Here is a 20,395-nt window from a genome sequence, read left to right as displayed (position 1 = left end):
GACGTGGCACTGAGTGCCATGATCTGGTAAATGGACTGGAGTTGGACCAAGGGTTAGACTTGATGAGCTTGGAGGTCTTTTCCAACCCAATCAATTCTATGATTCTATGATTGAATACTGAGACATAGAAGTCACTGAGAACCTCAGTCTTCTGTTTGTCCAGGGTAGCCAGGTCTCCCGTTTCCTTCCCAAGGGGGCCCACATTATCCCTAGACTTTTGCTTGCAGTGTATCTATAGAAGACCTTCTTGTTATCCTTGATATCCCTGGCCAGACTCCATTCTAACTGAGCTTTGACTTTCTTAACCTTATTCCTACCTTCCTGTACAATTTCCCTGTATTCCTCTCAGGCCACCTGTCCTTGTTTCTACCTCATAAAAGCTTCTTTTTTCACTCTCAGGAGCTCTTTCTCCATCCTGGCATTTGTGCCTGATTTCTCCTTTGCTGGGATGCATTGCTCCTGAGCTTGGAGGATGTGATCCTTGAAATTCAGCCAGCAATTTTGGGCCCTCCAGGTCTCTATCTCCTAGAACTCTACCAGATAGTTTCTTGAAGAGGCCAGAGTCTTCCCTCCTGAAGTCCAGGACGGTGAGCTTGCTATGTGCCCTCCTCACTGCCCTGAGGATCTCAAACTCCACCATCTTGTTGCCCCTGCAGCCAGGGCTGCCTTGGAGCGCTGCCTTCCCCACCAGCTTCTCCCTGTTGCTGACCACAAGGTCCAGCATGGCACCTCTTCTTGTTGGCTCATCTTCATAGACTTACTACTTGTGACATAAAGAATATTCTTAATTGCACAGCCTAAACCCCCTTGTGTTTTTTTATAAGTCTTTGGAAATAGTTTTCTCTTTGTTGGTTTTGCAAAGGGTGCAATAAAAAAGGCTTGTGAAAGGGAAATGCTGCATGAAATTACAGTGTCTGAGATCCATTGTTTGACATCTTTAACTGAAAAATTACATGGTATACAGGATACTCTCTCAGTAATAATTTACTTCTAATGAGATGTTGCCTCAAATGTACTTCTGGTGTATTTGTAGGCTCTAGATTTTGCTTTTAGAATAGGGAAATTTTCTGTTTCCTTGATGATACTGACAGTGTCTTTAGTCTGACAATAAAAATTTCAGACAGTCTTTCCTGTAACAGGAAAGAATGAGAGGTTAGAGCTGTGCACTAGAATTTAGTTCTGATAGTTTTGGAGTTCTCATAGATTTTGGCCTGCTCTAAAAGTAGAGTTTAAGAATGCTACCTTCAACTGGTTCCGTTGATGAAATAATTATTTTAATCTCTTTTACCTCTTAGCCTGTAGGGAAGAAATAAGTAGCGTTTAGAACAATTTCTTGTCTTAGTAACCATAGCAGAAGACAGACTAATTTGCCTGCACTTGAAGCACTGCCGCTGCCACTGCCCACCATTTGTATGCGTTTAGGGAAACCACATGATCCCCTTTCTACTTCTGCCCACCAGCTCATGCAATTTCTGATTTTTAGGTATGGTAGGTTAACGATACAACTGGGAGATGTTCTGCCACTGTGGTACAAGTCTGCTCTGCCTTTAGTGCTCAACATGAGCCAACAGTGTGCCCAGGTGGCCAAGAAGGCCAATGGGATCCTGTTCTGTATCAAAAATAGCGTGGCCAGCAGGACCAGGGCAGTGATCCTTCCCCTGTACTCTGCATTGGTGAGGCCACACCATGAGTACTGTGTTCAATTCTGGGCCCCTCAGTTCAGGAAAGATATTCAGGTGCTGGAGCGAGTCCAGAGAAGAGCAGCAAGGCTGGTGAAGGGACTGGAGCACAAGTCCTATGGGAAGAGGCTGAGGGAGCTGGGGGTGTTTAGCCTGGCAGAGCCGGGAGCTGATCCCAGATAATGACTCCAAAGTCATGACTCTGAGGGTCAGTGGAGCAGGGACCCAAGTCCAGACCATGACCCCAGAGTCATAGCCTTGAGGACCAGCTCAGACAGGCTTAGAGGTGACCTCATCACTGTCTAGAACTACCTGAAGGAGAGTTCTAGCCAGGTGGGGGTTGGTCTCTTCTCCCAGGCGCTCAGCAATAGGACAAGGGGGCACGAGCTTAAGCTCTGCCAGGGGAAATTTAAGTTGGAGATCAGAAAAAAATTTCTTTCCGGGAAGAGTAATCAGGCATTGGAATGGCCTGCCCAGAGAGGTGGTGGATTCCCCATCCGTGGAGGTTTTTAAACTGAGATTGGATGTGGCACTGAGTGCCATGATCTGGTAAATAGACTGGAGCTGGACCAAGGGTTGGACTTGATGATCTCTGAGGTCTTTTCCAACCCAATCGATTCTATGATTCTAAGAGAAGGTTTATAGGGGCATGATCTGGCTAACATGAGTTTGATTTTTGTTTACAAGCTTATTACTCAAGTCTTTGGGGTAACTAGTTTCCCAAACCTTTTAGCTATACTCCTGAGCCTCTCTGGGCTCATTTTCATGCAAGTGCTTTTCCTTCAGCTCTATATCCTCCTCTCATTTTAACTCATCTCGCCTTGTAGCTTAGAGAAGTGTTGGGACCAGAGGTTTTTATGCCATGAGGGGATCAACCTGTGCAGATACTTTTCTCTGCATAACAGCAGCAAAACAACAGCTGCATCAAGAGTGTAGCCTAGAGGTAGCAGGTTCCTGAAAATCATTACTAGAATATGATTTCTAGAAAGGAGGGCTTTCCAAGGACAATCAGGTTAGCTAGTTGCTTATCCTGCTTTTACAAGAACAAAACCTCCAGGGAACTACTGGATTTTTACCCTTTTTCTAAGAGTGCAACAGCTGAAATCACAATAATGTTTAGCAGTCTGTCTTTGACTGTAACTTATTTCCACATTGATGTTTCTCCTAATAAATATTTGAGGTGGTTTTATTTTGGTTTTGAGGGGTGCTGTTCTTCCCTCAGTTCTCAAAAGAAAGCTGAATTTGTAGTATCACCACTGGATAATGGATATAAAGAGACAGTTAATTTGAGGTACATTGTGGTTAAGGCTGAGCAAGCATTACATTTGTTTTCAAATTTTAAAAATTGGCTTTAAATCTAGCTTCAGTGGCAGTCTAGTAATAGGGGTAATTGTGTCTTAGTTTCAGTCACTTTTCCAAGGTCATGTTATTTTAAAAGTAGCACATTGTTCATTTTGCACTAATTAATTCCAGTGCAGCTTAATGATAGGCTTTAGCAGCATGCTTTATTTCCCAAGACAGAAAGAAGCATTGCTGAGCACTCTGCAGAAGAGCACTGCTTCCTTTTATATAAGGAGGCTTGGGACTGTATTGTTGCAGCAGTTGTGGCTGCCTGTGTACATTATCAACCTTGAAAGGCCTTCACAGCGTTTCAGGAGAGATGCAACGGCACCGATCCTGATGGGTGGCTGAACACATTTTCTTACAGAGCTGCTCACAAAGAGCTGACAAGTGCAGTTTTAGGATGGCTTCTGGAAAAGCTCATTGTATGTGTCTTTATTGCCACATTCTGGAAAGGGAGGAGAATAATCCATGAGGTGGTTTTTACAGACATCCTGTCCTTTATTTTTGACAGTACACATGCCAACTCTATTTTTGTAGGAGTGCTTATGCAGGTTGGCAATGGAAGATAAAAGTATGTGCAAAGCAAAAATAGTGTGCTCTTGATGCTCCTGGAGAGATCTCTCTGCTTCGCTCTCTTTTCTTTCATCATTATTTTGCATTTTCTGTAAATAGCCTGTTTCCACAGGCACTTTCATCTTATGGGGCTTGGATTTTTAGCTTGTTCCTGTAAGGAATAAGACTGAAGAAAGAAAAATAGCTTGGAATAAGCAATTAGCAAAGCTGATATTTCCTCAAAGTGCTTTGTAGAATGTGTATGCGCCTTGAGTTAAACAGCATCTTTAGTTCTTGAAAGCAAGGTCGAATTTTTCAAAAGCACCCATTCGTAATCTGTACTTAGTGAAGGCACTGGAATCTTGAGGGGTTTGTTGGTTTGGGTTTTTTTTTTAGGTTTGGTTCTTTTTTTGGTGAATTTTTGTAAGCCATTTTTTTAAGGCATGACTAAGTATTTTATAATAATCCACTTTGAAATGTGTAACACTAAAACGAGGCCAGCTTACTGAAGAATTACATATAGGGAAACGAAGGGAGCACTGATATGGAAATCATACTGAGTTTTCAAGAAAGTAGAACCTGATGCATTTGACAGGAAGAAGAGAAATAACACCATTAAATAAATCCTATCTTTTAACTGGTAGTTCTGAGATGCATTTTAACAGAGTCGAGCAATATCCAATATGTTATTTTATATGTATATATTTTTATATATACTATGTATTATATTTTTATACTTTGTATGTGGTTCGTATATTACATACTTGATATAAACTTTATGTTTACATTTAAATATTATAATGGCAGAGTCAGAAGTAAATTTAGATTTCTAGAATGCTGAAAGGCCTCCTGTCTCCCCAGTTTTATTGTGTCCCCCCCATCCAAACTAAAGAGTTTTCTTGCATCTCTGTTTGAATTTCTTGCAGTTTCTGTAAACATTTCTAGTTCCAGGAATGAAATATCATTTTCTTCTTCTTCTTCCCCTCTCTTAAAAAAAGTCTTCTTTTCAGCAACTGTTACCTCAGTCATGAGACCAAAACTGCACTCTGCAAGTAGATTTCAATCCCAAGTTTTAATTCATGTAAAGCAACAACAGACCTTGAGCAATTCCTAAGAGTGTTTCTAAAATATGTTAAAGTACAAGGGGGAAGGTTAGATACTGGTGGCACTTTCCATTTTTTCCCCCCATGTTTTTTCCTCATGCTGGAAATGGGACATAAAGCTGGCACCATCAGAGCATCTGTTGTGCAGCTGAATACAACAGAGGGAATATTTTCATGAAACTGCACTGAGGTAGCTTTGAGGTTTAGTAACCTTAGTGTTTTCAATACCTTGAAGCCAGTGTCCCACTGCAGATGATGCTCATTGACAAAGACAGTGTGTGTGTATATATAGATATAGATATATATTACACACCTCTAATACCTTATTTTGGTAAACTTAATTCTCTTTAAAAAAAGCCCAGACCCAAAACATTTGGATTGTGCAATAACAAGATGCTTTGTATTGTTTTTTCCTTCAGGTGAAAAATGTGTTTTGTATGAAGGCAAAGGAAGGCAGAAAAAAATCAGTACGTGCCTTAGTGGCTATTGGAAATGGCAAAGGGGCTGCAGGTATGTGCATTTACTGTATGAAAAGATGCCAGATCTATCACTGTTTATAATAGCACTTCAGGAGGCATGGTGATTTAAAGGGACTTTTATACTTCCAAGAAAAAAATATCCTTTTTTCTACTAGACAGTATTGAAATACCTGTAAGAATTTTGAGTTTCATCTACAGAAGCAAGCTTTATAATCAAATTATACACTTCGTTTTGTCCAAAAAAAGAAATAGAATACTTGGACCCCTTTGAGTGAGGTCTCATGGTAAACTTCAGTGCTCTGCAACTTGACCCATTTGTAAACCTTCTCCATTATGACTCTTCATAACAGTCTCTTCAGCAGGCAATTTGAAATCTAACCATAGCAATGCTGTCTATGGCATAAATAGGACAAATCAGAAGAAACATAAGGTTATGAAATATCTTCTAATAGGAGCTGTGAAAAGAGATCTTTCCCTTGCAAAGATTGGATAAGAATGCTACTCAGAGGCATTCAGTTTTGTTGTGGTTTCCTTGAAATGAGGCTCTAAGCACAATTTTGGATGGACCATAGGGATGATCAAGCCATCTCTAGAAACATTCAGACCCTCTCAGGGCAGCATATAACCAGCCCTGGATCCCAGCATGAAGGCTCTGTGCAGCCACCCTGCACAGCAATGAATTTCTTCCATGTTTTCAGTTCTGTTACTGAGGAAATAGTGTTTGTCTTTCACTCACTTTTCAAATTTTTCAAATACCAGGAGTTAAAGACTTCATTGTTGATTTTGCAGGTTAAGTTTTATTTAAGAAGGACCCTTGAATGTGCTATGTTTTTCTCCATAAGGAGATAGTTTTCATGCATTCTCTTGTGAATATAAACCAGTGTACATTAAAATTCCCTTTAGATGTCAAATGGATGTAGAGATAAGACACCTGTGCAGAGTTAAATGAAGAATCAGTTAAAAAATAAAAAATAATAGCTGTAAACGAAATAATCTAAATTATAGAGAATTCCTACCTCTATCAGGAGGCAGGAATGTGGCATGTGTTGTATTGGTGACAGTACAGGAAATTGCATTTGTATTGCTGTGTGCCTGTAGTAAAGAAAATCCTGCTTTCAATATGTATGTAGAGCATTTACCTTTCAGATATAAATAGTCTCCTTTTATTATAAGCTGATATCTCTGATAATGGGATCTAGTTGGGAGCTTTAATAAGACAGCTGTATTTCCAGTGAACCAGAGTTTTGCAGAAATTCATTTATGTGAAAGATTGAAGCCCAGATGTGTTTCTGGAGCTGAATTTTGATTGCAGTTTGGAGTGGAGGAAAACTTGGATAGAGGGGAAGGTGCGGTTCTCTAGCAGAAAGATATGTTACCCTGAAAAAATTCTTCCTCCCTCTTCTTTGGAAACATGAAGCATGTTATCACTGTAATCCATATGTCCTGAATGATTGAACTGAGGTTGTCCCAGGGAACACATTTTTGTCACTCTCTAATGTACTGCATGACTTCACAGCATTAATACATTGCTGTTGTGCTCTGTGTGTGTGTTTAAAAGAATAGCAAGGTTTCCTTGCATTTTCTTGTGCAGGAGTTATAAAGTGACCAAGACCTCTGGATGTGTGGTGTGTGCAGAGGGAAAGCTGTCTCAGGAGGCAGCTGATGGCAGACACTACCCTTGACTGCTTCTTCCACAGTCATCTCCAGACTAGTGGTCATGTCCTTTTTGCTTGTAACACCATAAGAGTCAGAATGGTATTTCTTCCCTAGATCTTTTCGAGCCCATTTCTGCTGTAATGTCAGCATGAAATTACTAAGTTGGTGTTGGCCAACAGATTCAATCCCATTGATTTTTTATGAGGTTTCTGCATACAGGTAACCCACGGCCCCAGCTGACACAACAGAAACACCAGAGGACCAAAAAAGCTAAATTTGCTGCTTTTAAGTTAAATCATTTCAATTCAATCTGTCTTGATGCTGTTGGACTCTACAGCATTTGTAAAAATGGTTGTTAGATTCTCTTTTTCATTCCATACATTCAGTTAATGTTCTGCTCTGACCTGACTGCTCTGAGATCTCTGGCTGAGATTTCACAGTTGACGTGGTAAATAGGAGTAGATCTGAGGGTTCAGAGGGAAGTAGGTATCAGTTTTTAAACTGACAGTCTGTATATTCCCTCTTCTACAGGCATGTGTTTTTTTGCAAGTACACTATTCTGTTAAACCTGGAATCACAGTTTTCATATTCTTTATTTCACCAATAGCAAACCAGTCTCCTTTGCTTCCAGGGTCTTGAAGCTACTGTTTGTACAGACATAGTTGATATATTTACATCAGCTTCCTTTTTTTTCTTCAATCCCTTCTTTCGTTTTAAATAGAAGAATGGACTTTTGTTGTTGTTGTTGTTGTTTTCTGAAGCAGTCACCACTTTTCAATTGTTTGAAACAAGTTTGGTCAAATAGCCAAAAGTAACTTAAGCCTTATTTGTTTTCATTTGACACCAGCAGTTGGAATTCAGATATCAGCCATTCATAACTGTTTGTTTCTGTGATTTTCTCTGAACCATTTTCTGAGTATGATCTGTGCAATGGAGTGGAAATTTAAATAATGAACAAGGTAGTGAAGTTCTCTGGCTTTTTTCCACTTTTGTTTCTGAAGGTCCTGCATCATCTCTTTCTGAGCAATAAAATAACTCTCTGTCTTGCAGGTTTCGCACTGGGGAAAGCAGGTGACAGGATGAATGCTTTACGGAAAGTATGTTGATGAATATTTCTTGCATGATGACAAGCACAAGTAATTTGTACTTATGCTTTTGGGTTTTCTTCTAATAATCAGTATAATTTGTAATCTTTGCAGAGAAGTCCATGTATCTGTCTTGATACAGATAATCATAGAATCATTTAGGTTAGAAAAGATATTTAAAAGATCATCCAGTCTACCTGTTGATCTGGTACTGCCATGTCCCTGAGTGCCATGTCTCCACACCTTTTAAACACCAGCTCCATTGCTCTTTGGACATGCATAGTGAAGTTGCCCTGCAATGAAATTCTGTCAATACACCCTGTATTTTCTTTCTATTCCCTTTTCTATGGCTATTACCTATCCTCTGCCCTTGGTCACTTGTTTCTAATATCTGTATATCATACAGTCTGCTTGTACTCTTAGTGGGTAGGAATTTTTCTCTTAAACATGCATAATAACCTTATTAATGCTCCTCTAGATTTCAAAGTATTACTTGTCCATCTACATTCATCTAGTTTGTTATAATGCTCAACCAAGCTATGAAAGTAGCAATGCTAAAATACACAAAGTTTGACGAAGTTGTTGCTATCCTGCGAAATCTTTTTAGATGTTAACTTTGTTAGGAGAAAACAGTTCTTTAAAGAAAACATTTTCATTCCCATAAAGTTTAGCAAACCCTTTCTAAGTTTTTTTTCTTGCTTTTTGTTTGTCTAGTTAACTGAGCAATGGCAAATTTCAAATGCTTAAAAGAAAAATTGAAGGAAAAAAATACTTTCTCTTTTTGTTCCATAGGCAAAGAATAAAGCAATAAACTGCTTACATTATATAGAGCTGTATCAGAACCACACAAGTAAGTATTATGCTTTTAACATAAATACTGAATATACCAACAAGAACTGGTTACCACTACTTGCAAAGCATAAAAAAATGTTAACTAAAATTTTTCTGATCTGGTGCATTGTATTACTATTCTTCATACTATTCTACTTTGCTTCTGCAGCATGCTGTGTGAAATCTTAGCCCCAGACTGCTTCAGCTAGACAGTGGTAACATAGAGTACATAGTCATCAATCCCTGTGTTAAATAGATGACCATTACCTATAGTGAATATGGGCTTTAATCTTTACTTCCACTCAGGTTTGTATCGACTGTTTTAGGACGGTCTGTGAAGAAATGTTAAGATTAAATAATGTGAGGTGGTGTTAAAATACCAAGAGATTTATCTCTTCCTTCTAATCTCCTGCCTTTGCCATGAAAGATTGGGACAGACTTTTTAGTAGGTCCTGTTGTGAGACGACAAGAGAGAATGGTTTTAAAATAAAAAAGGACAGATTCAAACTAGATATAAGGAAGAATTTTTCTATAATGAGGGTGGTGTACCACTGGAATAGGTTGCACTGAGAGGTGGTGGATGCCCTGTCCCTGGAAACATTCAAGGTCAAGCTGAACAGGGCTCTGAACTACTTGATCTAGTTGTAGATGTCCTTGCTCATTGTAGAGGGGTTGGACTAGCTGACCACCCAAACAATTCTGTGATTCTGTGCTTAAGGTTTGGATACTTAATGTGTAGTATTTCAGGTTCTTTAAAAATAGGAATGGGGGAAGAAGGTAATAGCAATATTAGATCTTTTCTGGCACACTTGAGTTAAGGAAGTCAGATACTGCCAGGACATTTTGCCTTACAGTGAACTCCTGTGCTTTTCTGCTTTCTGTGTCAGAGAAGATGATTCCCTGTTGTCTCAGTCCAGGGAGAACCCTGGACTGGAGAGTCAGTCGGATGTTTTCTGGTAGTTTTTTGTTAATTCAATTTAATTCCATACAAGTCCTCTCTGATGTCAAACATGGTACCAGTATACCAAATATTCTGTTATATTTCAGAAAAATTTTGATAGATAGTACCTTACAGAGTATGTGAGTGTAGACAAAAATTCAGTATAATTAGAAATTCAACTTATAAATGCAGAACTCTAGTTATCTTCATGAGTTTATTCCTTGAGCATTATTATTTTGCACTAACAGATTATAGATGTGATTAAAAGCTGGTGGTGTTTCTACCATGCTTTCCGTTCTACTTAACATAGAGGTCCTCTCTGAGCCATCTTGACTGCAGTGCTAGAATTCACTATGCAGTCACTGAAGTAGATGTATATAACAGCCACCAGAGTTTGGGGTTCCTTTTGAAGCAGAGAAAAGCAGGAAGACTGGAAGGGTAAATGTTCTGTATGAAAAATCCATGAAGGCTGATGCCTATAAGGAGATCTTAGGTTTAAGAGCTAATTATTAAAAATCTGACTATGAGGAATGTTAAATTGTATCCTTTGAGCTTCAAAACTAAGTGAGGTTCATTGGAGGCATACATATCTCTTTTTCAAGTGGTTTTGTATACACTGGTAACATAATATTCACAGATATGTCAACATTCATAATCTATTCCAGAAATTTACGCAGATTAACCCTTCTCTAAAGAAGTCAGAGGAGAGTAAAAACAACTTGCCATTCACAGTTCAGAAGGAGAAAGATACTAGTTAAAGCTTTTCTAGAAGGAAGAATTTAGCTGTAATGCCTTTTTTCTCCCCTTCCAGTTTACCATGACATTTCAGTGAAATTTAAAAGAACAAACATCCGCATGAAGAAGCAGAACAAAGGTAATTAAAGCTGCCTGGAAATTTTGAAGTTTTATTAATTACTGACTAGTATTTATTTGATGGATTTAAACTTTTGCAGTGTCTAGTCTACCATGTTTTAAATGTTGAAAATAATCAGTTGTTTTTCATTAGAAATGCCTACTGTTGATGACATAGCTTTGCTATTGTAAATTGGTGTTTGCTTCTCTTACGCTGGTGGGAGCTCTATTTGTAATTTTCTTTCACACTTCCTAAGTGTAGTTCCTTTGATTTTAATTTAACTAGATGTGGAAAAGTCTAATCTAATCTAATTAGCATAGGTGTTGGTTGCAAAGGCCTTTAGAAGAATCCTGCAGGTTTTGCTTCCCACCATATGTCCTATGCATGCTTTGGAGAACTGATAGGCTCGTTTGATTATTTTTCAGTGTTTTTTTTAATTGTTGTTTCAAGACAAGATTCAGAGGTAATTTAGCCTGCAGTGGTGGGAGCGCTTCAAATGTGAATCAGAGTGCAGGCTGCATCTGTGTGCCTGTTCCCCTCCTACGTCCACACTGGAACAACATGGGCAGATGCCCCCCTTCAATTGCCCCAGTCTTCCTGTGGTCATGAGCTGGAGCCAGGACAGCATACAGTCTGCTACTTCCCCAAGACTATTACTGCTTTATTCTCCTTAAAATCAAGAATTCCCAGTGTGGAAACTAGAGGGATTATCTACCCTGATTCATTGTTTTGCACCATACCACCATTGTTTTGCACATTGTTACACCAGCTGTTTGAGCTTGATGCTCACTGTCCAACACCTGCACTCAGACAGTTGTTCGTCATGCACTCCACACTCACAAGTCCCCTGAGTATACGACCATGGACCCCCTTGTCCACCTGATAGCCTAGACTAGATGGCCAGTGCAGGTTATCGACACACATGCCCACCTCACACTGACCAGGACTGGAGAAGATGCAGATGCTCAGCCTCCCTCCCCAACAGCCACAACGAGGCAGACAGGCTGTGACTTGTGGTCCTGCTGCAGCCACTGGTGGCTTTCTATAGTGCTATCAATTCTCATACCCCTCCCAGTTCAGGTGTCCCTTGGTTTACAGTGTTAGTGGTTGCGAAGTCCAGATTGATCTTCCTGCAAGTGGCACCTGTAGTTTCTTGATAGCTCACCAGTTAGCAGTGATGTTTGTTTCTTGTCATTGTCTCTTTGGTTTTTTTAGATCTGTGTCTCTGTGTATTTCATTTCTGGTTTCCCCTTTTCCCCTCAGTTTCCTCACTGACAAGGTCTCCAATCTGATAACCTCACTAGAATAAACATTCTGACACTCTGACATGCTCTCATCAGTTACTGTGGCTGACCAGGTTTGGTTCGCATCACTGCCTTACCATTTGTCAGTCATGTTGGTGTCCCTTGATAAAGTAAACTAAAATTAAACAGCGGAGGAACTGGACTCCACACAATCTATGAGATTCATAGTGAAGACCTTTTATTACACAAAGCACACAGTTTATATAGGGTTAGGACTACAGCTTATTGGGTAAAAGAGTTACACACCACCACGCTAGATACTTCAGTTGGTTAGGACCTATCTCTCACAAGTCCCATGTTTATATTATTTCATCCTGGCTATTTTCGTGCACCTGCAGAGTCCTGTGAACTCCCACTATGTGAATTCTTGGGGAGTAAACCACCTCCCTACCAGCCAGCAGCAGCTGAGTTCCGTGCTGCTTCTGGCTGATAGCTAAGTCTCACAGGGTTTTTCTATAGATCTGAATTGCTCACTTTTGATTTTACTGTACCAACACCTTGATGTTCCTGTCACTCTCCTTTGACATACCCTTACAATTGAAGTAGTTACAATTAAAAGTACTTTCAATCCATGGTGGTACTCTCAGCCTTTCCTAATACAAGGAATGCTCTAGTCCCTTAATCATCTTCTTAGGACTTGGCTGGACTCTATCCAATATGTCAGCATCTCTGTTGCAGCAGGGAGCCTAGAACTGGACAGAGTGCTCCAGGTGTCTCAGTTTTGCTGAGTAGAGGGGAAGGATCACCTCCCTCAGCCCACTGGCAACAGTCCTAACGCAGCCCAGGATACCATTGGCCATTTTTGCTGCAAGGACGTGTTGCTCACACATGGTCAACTTGGTTGCCACCAGGATCCCCCGAGCCCTTTTCTGCCATGTTGCTTTCCAGCCATTCATCCTTCAAAATGTGTTGGTGCATGTCGTTCCTCTCCAGGTGCAGGGCTTTGCACTTGCCCTTGTTGAGATTCCTGTCCGCCCATTTCTCCAGCCTGTCAAGATCCCTCTGGGTGGCAGCACAAGACCTTCTGGTGTATCTCCACTTCTCCCAGTGTTGTATTGTCAGCAAACTTGCCAAGGTTACTCTGAGTTCCCCTATTGAGATAATTTATGAAGATGTATCCAGGTGAGGCGGACTCTCCTTATAGTTGTAGGAAGGAGGAAGCTGTCATCAATGCATGCTAGGTATTTCCTGGATTTCATATGCCCTTCTGTATTGTTTCCCCAGCATCTGTAGGGGTGGTTGAAGTCCCCCATGAAAATCAGGGCCTGTGAACATGATGCCTCTGTGTATGTAGAAGGCCTCATCCATTTCCTCTTCCTGATCAGGTATCCTTTAGCAATCTGACATGCCCTACAGTGTCAGCCATATTAGTCTGCTTTTTCACCATAAACTTACCCATAAGCTCTCAGCTGGGATCATCCACCCCCAGAGCAGAGCAGATCTCCACATATTTCAGCTATTTCCTCACAGAAAGAGCATCTCCACTGCTTTGTTTTCGCAGTCTTCCTTTCTAAAGAGCCTGTATCCCTCCACTGTAGCACTCCATTCCTGTTAGCCATCTACCACATCTCTCTGATTTCAACAAGACCATTAGATCCACATGTTTATCCTCAGTGCTGCATGCATTAGTGTACAGAGGCCCCTTAACATGCTGATTTCCCAGAAATCACTTTTCCATAACACTACATGGGCAGACACTTCCTTGTTTACATGCAACCTACTCAAAGCCTTTCTGATGAGATTTGCTTTCCCTTTTGCTCTCATCACTCCAGACCTTTGCTTATCAGCACTGTCACACCTCAGAGTGCTGCTGATAATGCTTTCCCCCTCCCCTGTCAGTCCTAGTTAAAGCTCTCCTTACCAGATCAGCCACCCTACTGGCAAAGATACCTTTGTCCTGCTTTGCAAGGTAGATCCCATCTCTCCCAAGCACACACTGATCCTCAGCAAGGTCTAATTGTTATAGAAAACAGAACCCTGTTGGCAGCACCACCTCCACATCTGTTCTTGACCATCATTATGATTGCTCTCCTCCTTACACCCTTTGCCTTTCTTGCACAGTTGAGGAGAACACTGCCTGGGCCCCCATGCCCTGACTATCACCCCCAGATCTCTTTTGTCATGTTTGATACTCTCCAACTTGTTCCTGGCAGTACCACTGGTGCCCTCATAGAAGTGAAGACTGAGGCAAAGTACCTCATTGGGTACCTCAGCCTTCTCCATATCCGTTGTCTCCAGTTCTCCCTTCTTATTTGTCACAGGGGGTACACTTTCCTGGGCCTTTCTCATCTGACCTGTGTACTTACAGAATCCCTTCTTGTTATTCTTCACATCCCTCACCAAGTCCTATTCCATCTGTGCCTTGGCTTTCCTAACCCCTCTACTCTCCCCAGGTCACCTGTCCCTGCTTCCACTGGCCATGAATTTCCTTCTTACTCCTCAGTTTCAGAAGTAGATCTTTGCTCAGCTATGCCGTTTTCCAGCCTGCCTTGCGTGATTTCCCATACACTGGGACGGAGAGCTCTTGCACTCTTAGGAAAAGTGGTCTTAAACTGTTGCTGGTTCTGGTTGGCTACTTTGTCCTGATGGACAGTTGCCTTGGAGATCTCATTCACCAACTCTAACATCTGGGAGGTCACTGTTCCAAAGTTCAGGGTCCTTCCTGACTTGGCTCCATATCCGACTCATGCTCCTTGAGGTCACTCACTCCACCATCACATGGTCACTCCAGCCCAGGCTGTCTCCATCTGGATCCCTGTAAGCAGCTCATCCACACCAGGTCCGGACACCCCTGACCCCTGGTTGGTTTGGCCAATACCTGGACCAGGAAGTTGTGCTTCCCCATCATATAGACAGGACTAGACAAGTGAAAATCCAAATTAAAAAGAAATGTGATGTGAATATGTCAATGTGAACTTCACTCAGAATAGTTCCTTAGTGTGGATTTAAAGTGGATGTTCTGTTTTCCAAACTCCCCTTAGTTATTACTCAGAAAATCTGTTGTAGATTGCCTGCAAAGGCTCTACTAGTTTATAGGAAGGATACATTTTAAATACTTCTTTTGCTTACCTTTGTATCCTTTTCATTGTGAGAAAATGTGTTGCATCTGAATGACCTTGTTCTTTTATATTGGGCTCATGGAATTAAACTTCAGTACAGCAGGTTAAACATGGCTGAGCCCAACTTTTTCTCCACAGCTAGAATTGTTTGCTTTTGTGTTTGGAATAAATTTTGTTCAGAGACTAATGGATTAGCCTGATGGCTTCTGAGTTTCACGTATTAAATAATCTGCAGAAATTTAATGGAGATAAGATGGAGGGAAAGCAGCAATAAAAATGCCAGAAATTACATACTTTCAGTCAGTGAAAATGAAACTCTCACAGCCTTTCAGAGGTAATTCATGTGCAATTTTGTCTAAAGCTTGACTTTGTTTTGTAGCACAGGAAACAGCGTTGTCTCACATGTCAGAACAAGTGGCTTTGGACTGTTATAATTTCTTTTCTGATCATAGGTTCAAAGAAAAAGGGGCATAATGACAGAATAAAACATATAACACTGGAATAGATTTTTTTTGTCTCCTTTACTTAGCAGCAAGACCATTCTGCAGAGCTTTTCACCTTTTAAGTGAGATACATGAGAACTATCACAAATGAGTTTTTTCAAGATTACTAGCGCTAGGCCACGTGAAACAATGGCTCTGGGGAACAAGAGAGCAAAATCAGGCTCCTCAAAAAATTAACTCATCCATTAAAATTTGGCAGGTGTAAGGAAATCATTTGCAATTAATGCCAGTGTACTACAACTACACATTAGAGTTCATATAATCTCCATCTCTGTCATGGAGATGGGTGCAGATGACATGCAAACCTCTGTTGTGTTCGTCGATTTTGAAATATGTTTGTCTTTCCTCCACTTTGTGCCACAAATATAATAACAAAGTGTAATTCGTGCCAGTTGCTGGGCCAAGAAAAGGAAAGTGATGCCTCTGCACAGTACCTTGATAATCTGTGCTGTCTTGCTCTCTTGATAGGACCTAGTGTTCTGTTAGTTTTTGTCAGATGAAAAAAGGGGAAAGCATCACTTGTTTTGTGGCTGCTGGATAGTGGCTGTTGTATTTTGCATAGACTATGATGTTGGTGAATTTGCTATTGTTGAGTTAGGAGGAAAGTAAATTTTGGAGATCAACTGCAGGTTGTGAATTTGGTATAAATGGGTGCAGTGGTACCTTCCTCAATGTGCAGGCAGCTTCAGTCCCACTTTCATTGCTCAAAGCTTTGCTCACCAAGAGCCAAATAAAATAAAATTGTGGTTGGTTTTATTTGGCTACCAGAAAGCTGTGGGCAGCAAGAGGCACCAGTGTCACAGGGCACTCACCCTCTTTCACAGCAGCTCTGTTTTTAGACCAGGCTTTTCTATTGCAGAATTATTGCCCACAGACTGACTTGGTGTTCCCTTCTCCTTCCTTCCTCAATTTCTCTGCCAGCTCTGTGTCTGATACAGATCTAGAGCACAATCTCAGGCTTTAGAAAGGCACTGTAGGAAGCATCCAGCAGCAATCCCCCTGGGAATAAGAGAGGCTGACATGACTGCTACTGTGGAGTCCTTCTGGAAGAAAGCCCAAAGGAGAGAAATTTAAATCCCTCCATCATGTATGTGAACCAGGACTTAAAAGTCAGGTCATTAGGAGTTACTGAGGCTCTTCAGTGGTTGTTCAACAGAAATTGCAAAGGAAGTGTTTTTGAAGTTTATGTAGGTATTGCTTTTTAGAACAGTCTTGATCCAGATCCAGTTACATTTAGATTCTCTCCCCTTGTAGTGGCTTCTTTTTAATGCTCTTCTATGTAAAATTGTTGCTTTGCATCTCTGCTGATTTTGGTAGTGGTAGTTTTGGGAAGTATTATTGTGTTATCTTTCTGCGGAGTGGGAGAAAGGAATTGCCTTTTGTTTAGTGAATGTTCACAGGGTCAGGGGCTATGTTTGTGAAATATTGTTCTAAAGCTGCCAATGGTACTTCTAAGGAATTCTACCCAAACCTGTGGCATTAAAAAATTCTTCGGGTTGCATTTTTAATGGTTTTATGTTTTGAGTTTATAGGTGGTGACGTATTGAGCTGGTTTTGCAATATGTTAAGCAAGGTGTATTTGATGTAAAAAAACCTTTTTTCTTTGGGTTGGAATAGCTGCAAAGACTGAGAAGAATGATCTTCCCAGAATGGTTTTACTATTTTTAATATGTAATGTGTTCTGACGTGCTGTGTAACAAAAATAACAACACAGAGGTCTTAATGCTCTTGCCTTCCTTCTTAGTAAGCTGTATGCCCACAAATAATCACATAATGCTAATTTACATGTCTTTTTCCCCAGGGTATGGTCTTCATTGCCACCGAGCTATTATTACCATGTGCAAACTAATTGGCATTAAAGACATGTATGCCAAGGTTACTGGATCCAAAAACTTGATTAACATTACCAGAGCTTTCTTTAAAGGCTTGACTGAACAGGTAGGTGCACTCTCAGTGGTTTTATCCATTCTGTCTGTGAGGGAACAGAAGGGGATGAATATTGTAATAGTTTGTGGTCAAACAGTTTATATCCTAGGCTTAAAATGAAGTAATTTTCCAAAAAGCAAACAAAATCAGCAAGGGGATAATTCCTCAGCAGTTTTATGAAGTTTTCCAGTCAGAAACAGAGTGTGTGTAACTGCTTGTTCCACAGCCAAGTGCCTGCAGGTGAAATCTGAATTTCTGGGCTTTCATTTGTTGTGCTTTTGGCTATGGTTGAAAAATTGTGGGCAGAGGAAGTGGTGGACCAGCTGTGGTTGCTGCTGCCTGTTTGCCTGTTTTCTAAGTTTTCATTGCCCAATGAGTGAATGTCACAGCTTCTATTGCTGGTATAATTAAAATCTCTGAAGTAAGTCAGGGAGGTGGTGTCATTTCCTCTAAGTGCTCATAATGGAGGTACCTCTGTCTGAGCCAGCTGCCTGTAGTTGATGGAAAAGATCCAACATGCAGCATTTCATCTGACTTCCTTTGAACAGCAGCCTTAGGATGAGTCAGTCCTTTGGACATTCCTGGTTATCTCAGTTGTTCGTAGTTTTGGTAGCTGCCAAAATTTAGCTGTGTTCCATATATAGCCCTACAAAGCTCTAGTTGTCAAATCTATCCCCCTGTCCTAGCCAACTTTATTAGTTTTGCCTAAAGGGGCAGTTACAGATCTCATAGCTTAGTAGTATCTGAGGTTAATCAGACTTCAGCAAGTCTGGCCTCTATTTTCAGTGCATTGTCTCTGAGAAGTTTTCCACAGAATGAATAGAAGAAGGGCTTACTGCATAGATTATTTGAGAGAGATGCACTTGATATATTTTCTTAACCATCTTGAATGGGAAAATTCCCTTTTATCTGTACACATTTATTCTGTAAAATCTGAGTGTTAACAAACACCTTGTATGTGAGGAAGAGGTGTAGTTGAAAATAATGTTAAATGCATATCATTAGCTAATATTACCTGTCAAATTAGCACTTTACTGTTGTCAAAGCAAAATTTATATCCATATAAGGACATAAAAACAATCCTGCCCTTTACTAACATGCCAACCTATGCATGCTTATTAGCAGGATGTGTCATTTCTGGCCAGATCCTTTCCACAAGCAAGTTCCTCTAGGAGGACACTGTCGTGCTAGTTAGTATATCTGCAGTTTAGCTCTCTGAAGTTTTGCTCAGAAAGGTGAACCTGACAAGTAATTTAATTTATACAGTGTTTAAACTGTTTATTAGTACATTACTTTTTTTTCTCCCTACCCTATATAGCATGTAGAATTTGACCTGAAGTAAACCAACATTGTGCATCATTGTTTTGGTTATCTTTTCTCTCTCCTAATCGCAGGAGACTCACCAGCAGTTAGCAAACCAGAAGGGTCTCTATGTAGTGGAGTTCCGTGAGGAGCAGGGTCCTCTGCCCATCGTTGTGGCGCTGCCCGAGGGGACTGTCCGTGAGGATCCTGAGCCTGAAGATGAGATTCTGGACACAAAGCTGGAGTGGAGTGAGGTGAAAGAAGCTCAGGGAATGAAGAAATCTCCCTGGGCAAATGTCAGACGGGCAGCATGTTAGAAGGTTCAGTCCCTCTGTTTCTTCAGCTCAGAGATGCAGCTGGGAAAGCCCGTCTCGAACAGACAAGTGTCTTGGCCTGAGTGTCAGAGGAGGGCAGCAGTAGCTCTCTCATGCCATTCATGTTGCTGCTGCCATTCTACCATTCAGTAACACTGGTTGCTTTCCCACAATTCTTCTGACCACTGTTCAACTGGGGATGTTCAGATGGAAACAGTCCTTGTCTTTAAGCATATATTGATTTCAGAAGGTGATTTTAATCAAGAGCTCCCATGTTTCTTTCACAAGCTCTTGGGAAACTTTTGAAAATACAAGATTGTGAAAGCAATAAAGAACCATCAGAGTGGGTTTAGTGTTGGTTTTTTGGAGTCTTTTTTTTTTTTCAAAATGTTGATGTTTGTGAGATCTTGAAGCAAGCAGCAGTAGTGGGAATTAATGTGTGCACCCTCTTACCTCGCTTCCTGGGCTCACTCATTATGATGGGGGAACTGGGAAATGAGAAACTAGAAGTTGCATGCCTTCTTCTGGTGGGGAAAGGGTACAAAGTATTGGTGGACAACAGCCGGAGTTGTGCGAACACTGGAATTCAAAAAAAGCAGAGCCCAAGTATCTAAGGACAGCCACCACCCCACAGTATCCTGTGGAATATTGCAGTATTTTGACTGGCTTTGGAAGTCCAGTCCAAAATCTGCAGTCCAGCTTTTACAGTATTCTCTGCAACATGTCCTTCATTTTCTGCCAGTTTGGTACTGAGCATGGTAGAGTCTTGGACCAAACCCAGAACTGAGAAAGGGCTACAGCTGTCAGAGGATTAAAGAAGGAAGAAGTCCATGACACAGACCAGCATCTGACTAGAGATGGAATAAACCCCTCACATAGCAGATGTCCAACGGCAGCACACAGGTATTTACTAGATGTTAGGGTTAGCTCACTGGTTGGAGGGGATCCATCACCCAAGTCACACCAGAAGATAAAGAGACTCCACATTATGGGACACAATGCTCTACCTGACAGCTCCATGTTTTTGTCTTGGGTATGGCAAAAGAAACAATGGAACCAAGCCCAGATGATGTCTTCTCACAAAGTATTAGAGCAATCCAAGCTATAAAACAAGTTAGGGATTAAATTCTGTGCCTCCCAATCTGTGAGTGCTTGTCATGGCAATTCTCTGTATGCCAAAAGATGCTTATACCACGCCCTTTGTTAGTACAGGAGAAAATACCTTAGAAATCCTTTAAGACCAACCAGGAAATTTACATTTGAAGTTCTGATGTTAAAGACATTTAGGAGCAATATTTTACATTGATTTCAGTGTGGGTTTCTAAAGACAGCAATTGTGAATATACGAACAGGCAGAGTGAATTTAATTGAGCTTTACCTCTCATAATGAAAATTCTCACTCAAAGGCTGTGCCTGCCAAGCAGTTGGCTGAAGGCTTGATGCCTGCTTGCCAGCTCAGTCTAAA

General features: G+C 40.8%; 1 protein-coding gene across 3 annotated transcripts in view; it reads left to right on the top strand.

Moving 5' to 3' along the window:
- The window catches only part of MRPS5 (mitochondrial ribosomal protein S5), a 43,744-nt gene extending 24,462 nt beyond the window's left edge, over positions 1-19,282 (top strand). For all 3 annotated transcript variants that reach the window (XM_071580979.1, XM_071580971.1, XM_071580961.1), the window contains 6 exons: positions 5,098-5,188; positions 7,864-7,910; positions 8,691-8,748; positions 10,481-10,543; positions 17,190-17,326; positions 18,709-19,282. In XM_071580979.1, coding sequence (XP_071437080.1) covers positions 5,098-5,188; positions 7,864-7,910; positions 8,691-8,748; positions 10,481-10,543; positions 17,190-17,326; positions 18,709-18,933 — 621 coding nt within the window. In that variant the 3' untranslated portion in view covers positions 18,934-19,282. The remainder of the gene's footprint in view (positions 1-5,097; positions 5,189-7,863; positions 7,911-8,690; positions 8,749-10,480; positions 10,544-17,189; positions 17,327-18,708) is intronic.
- Positions 19,283-20,395: the final 1,113 nt, after the last annotated feature.

This window comes from Pithys albifrons, chromosome 2 (assembly GCF_047495875.1).
Source record: "Pithys albifrons albifrons isolate INPA30051 chromosome 2, PitAlb_v1, whole genome shotgun sequence".
Classification (NCBI taxonomy): domain Eukaryota; kingdom Metazoa; phylum Chordata; class Aves; order Passeriformes; family Thamnophilidae; genus Pithys; species Pithys albifrons.
This window is presented reverse-complemented; position numbering and strand designations above follow the sequence as displayed.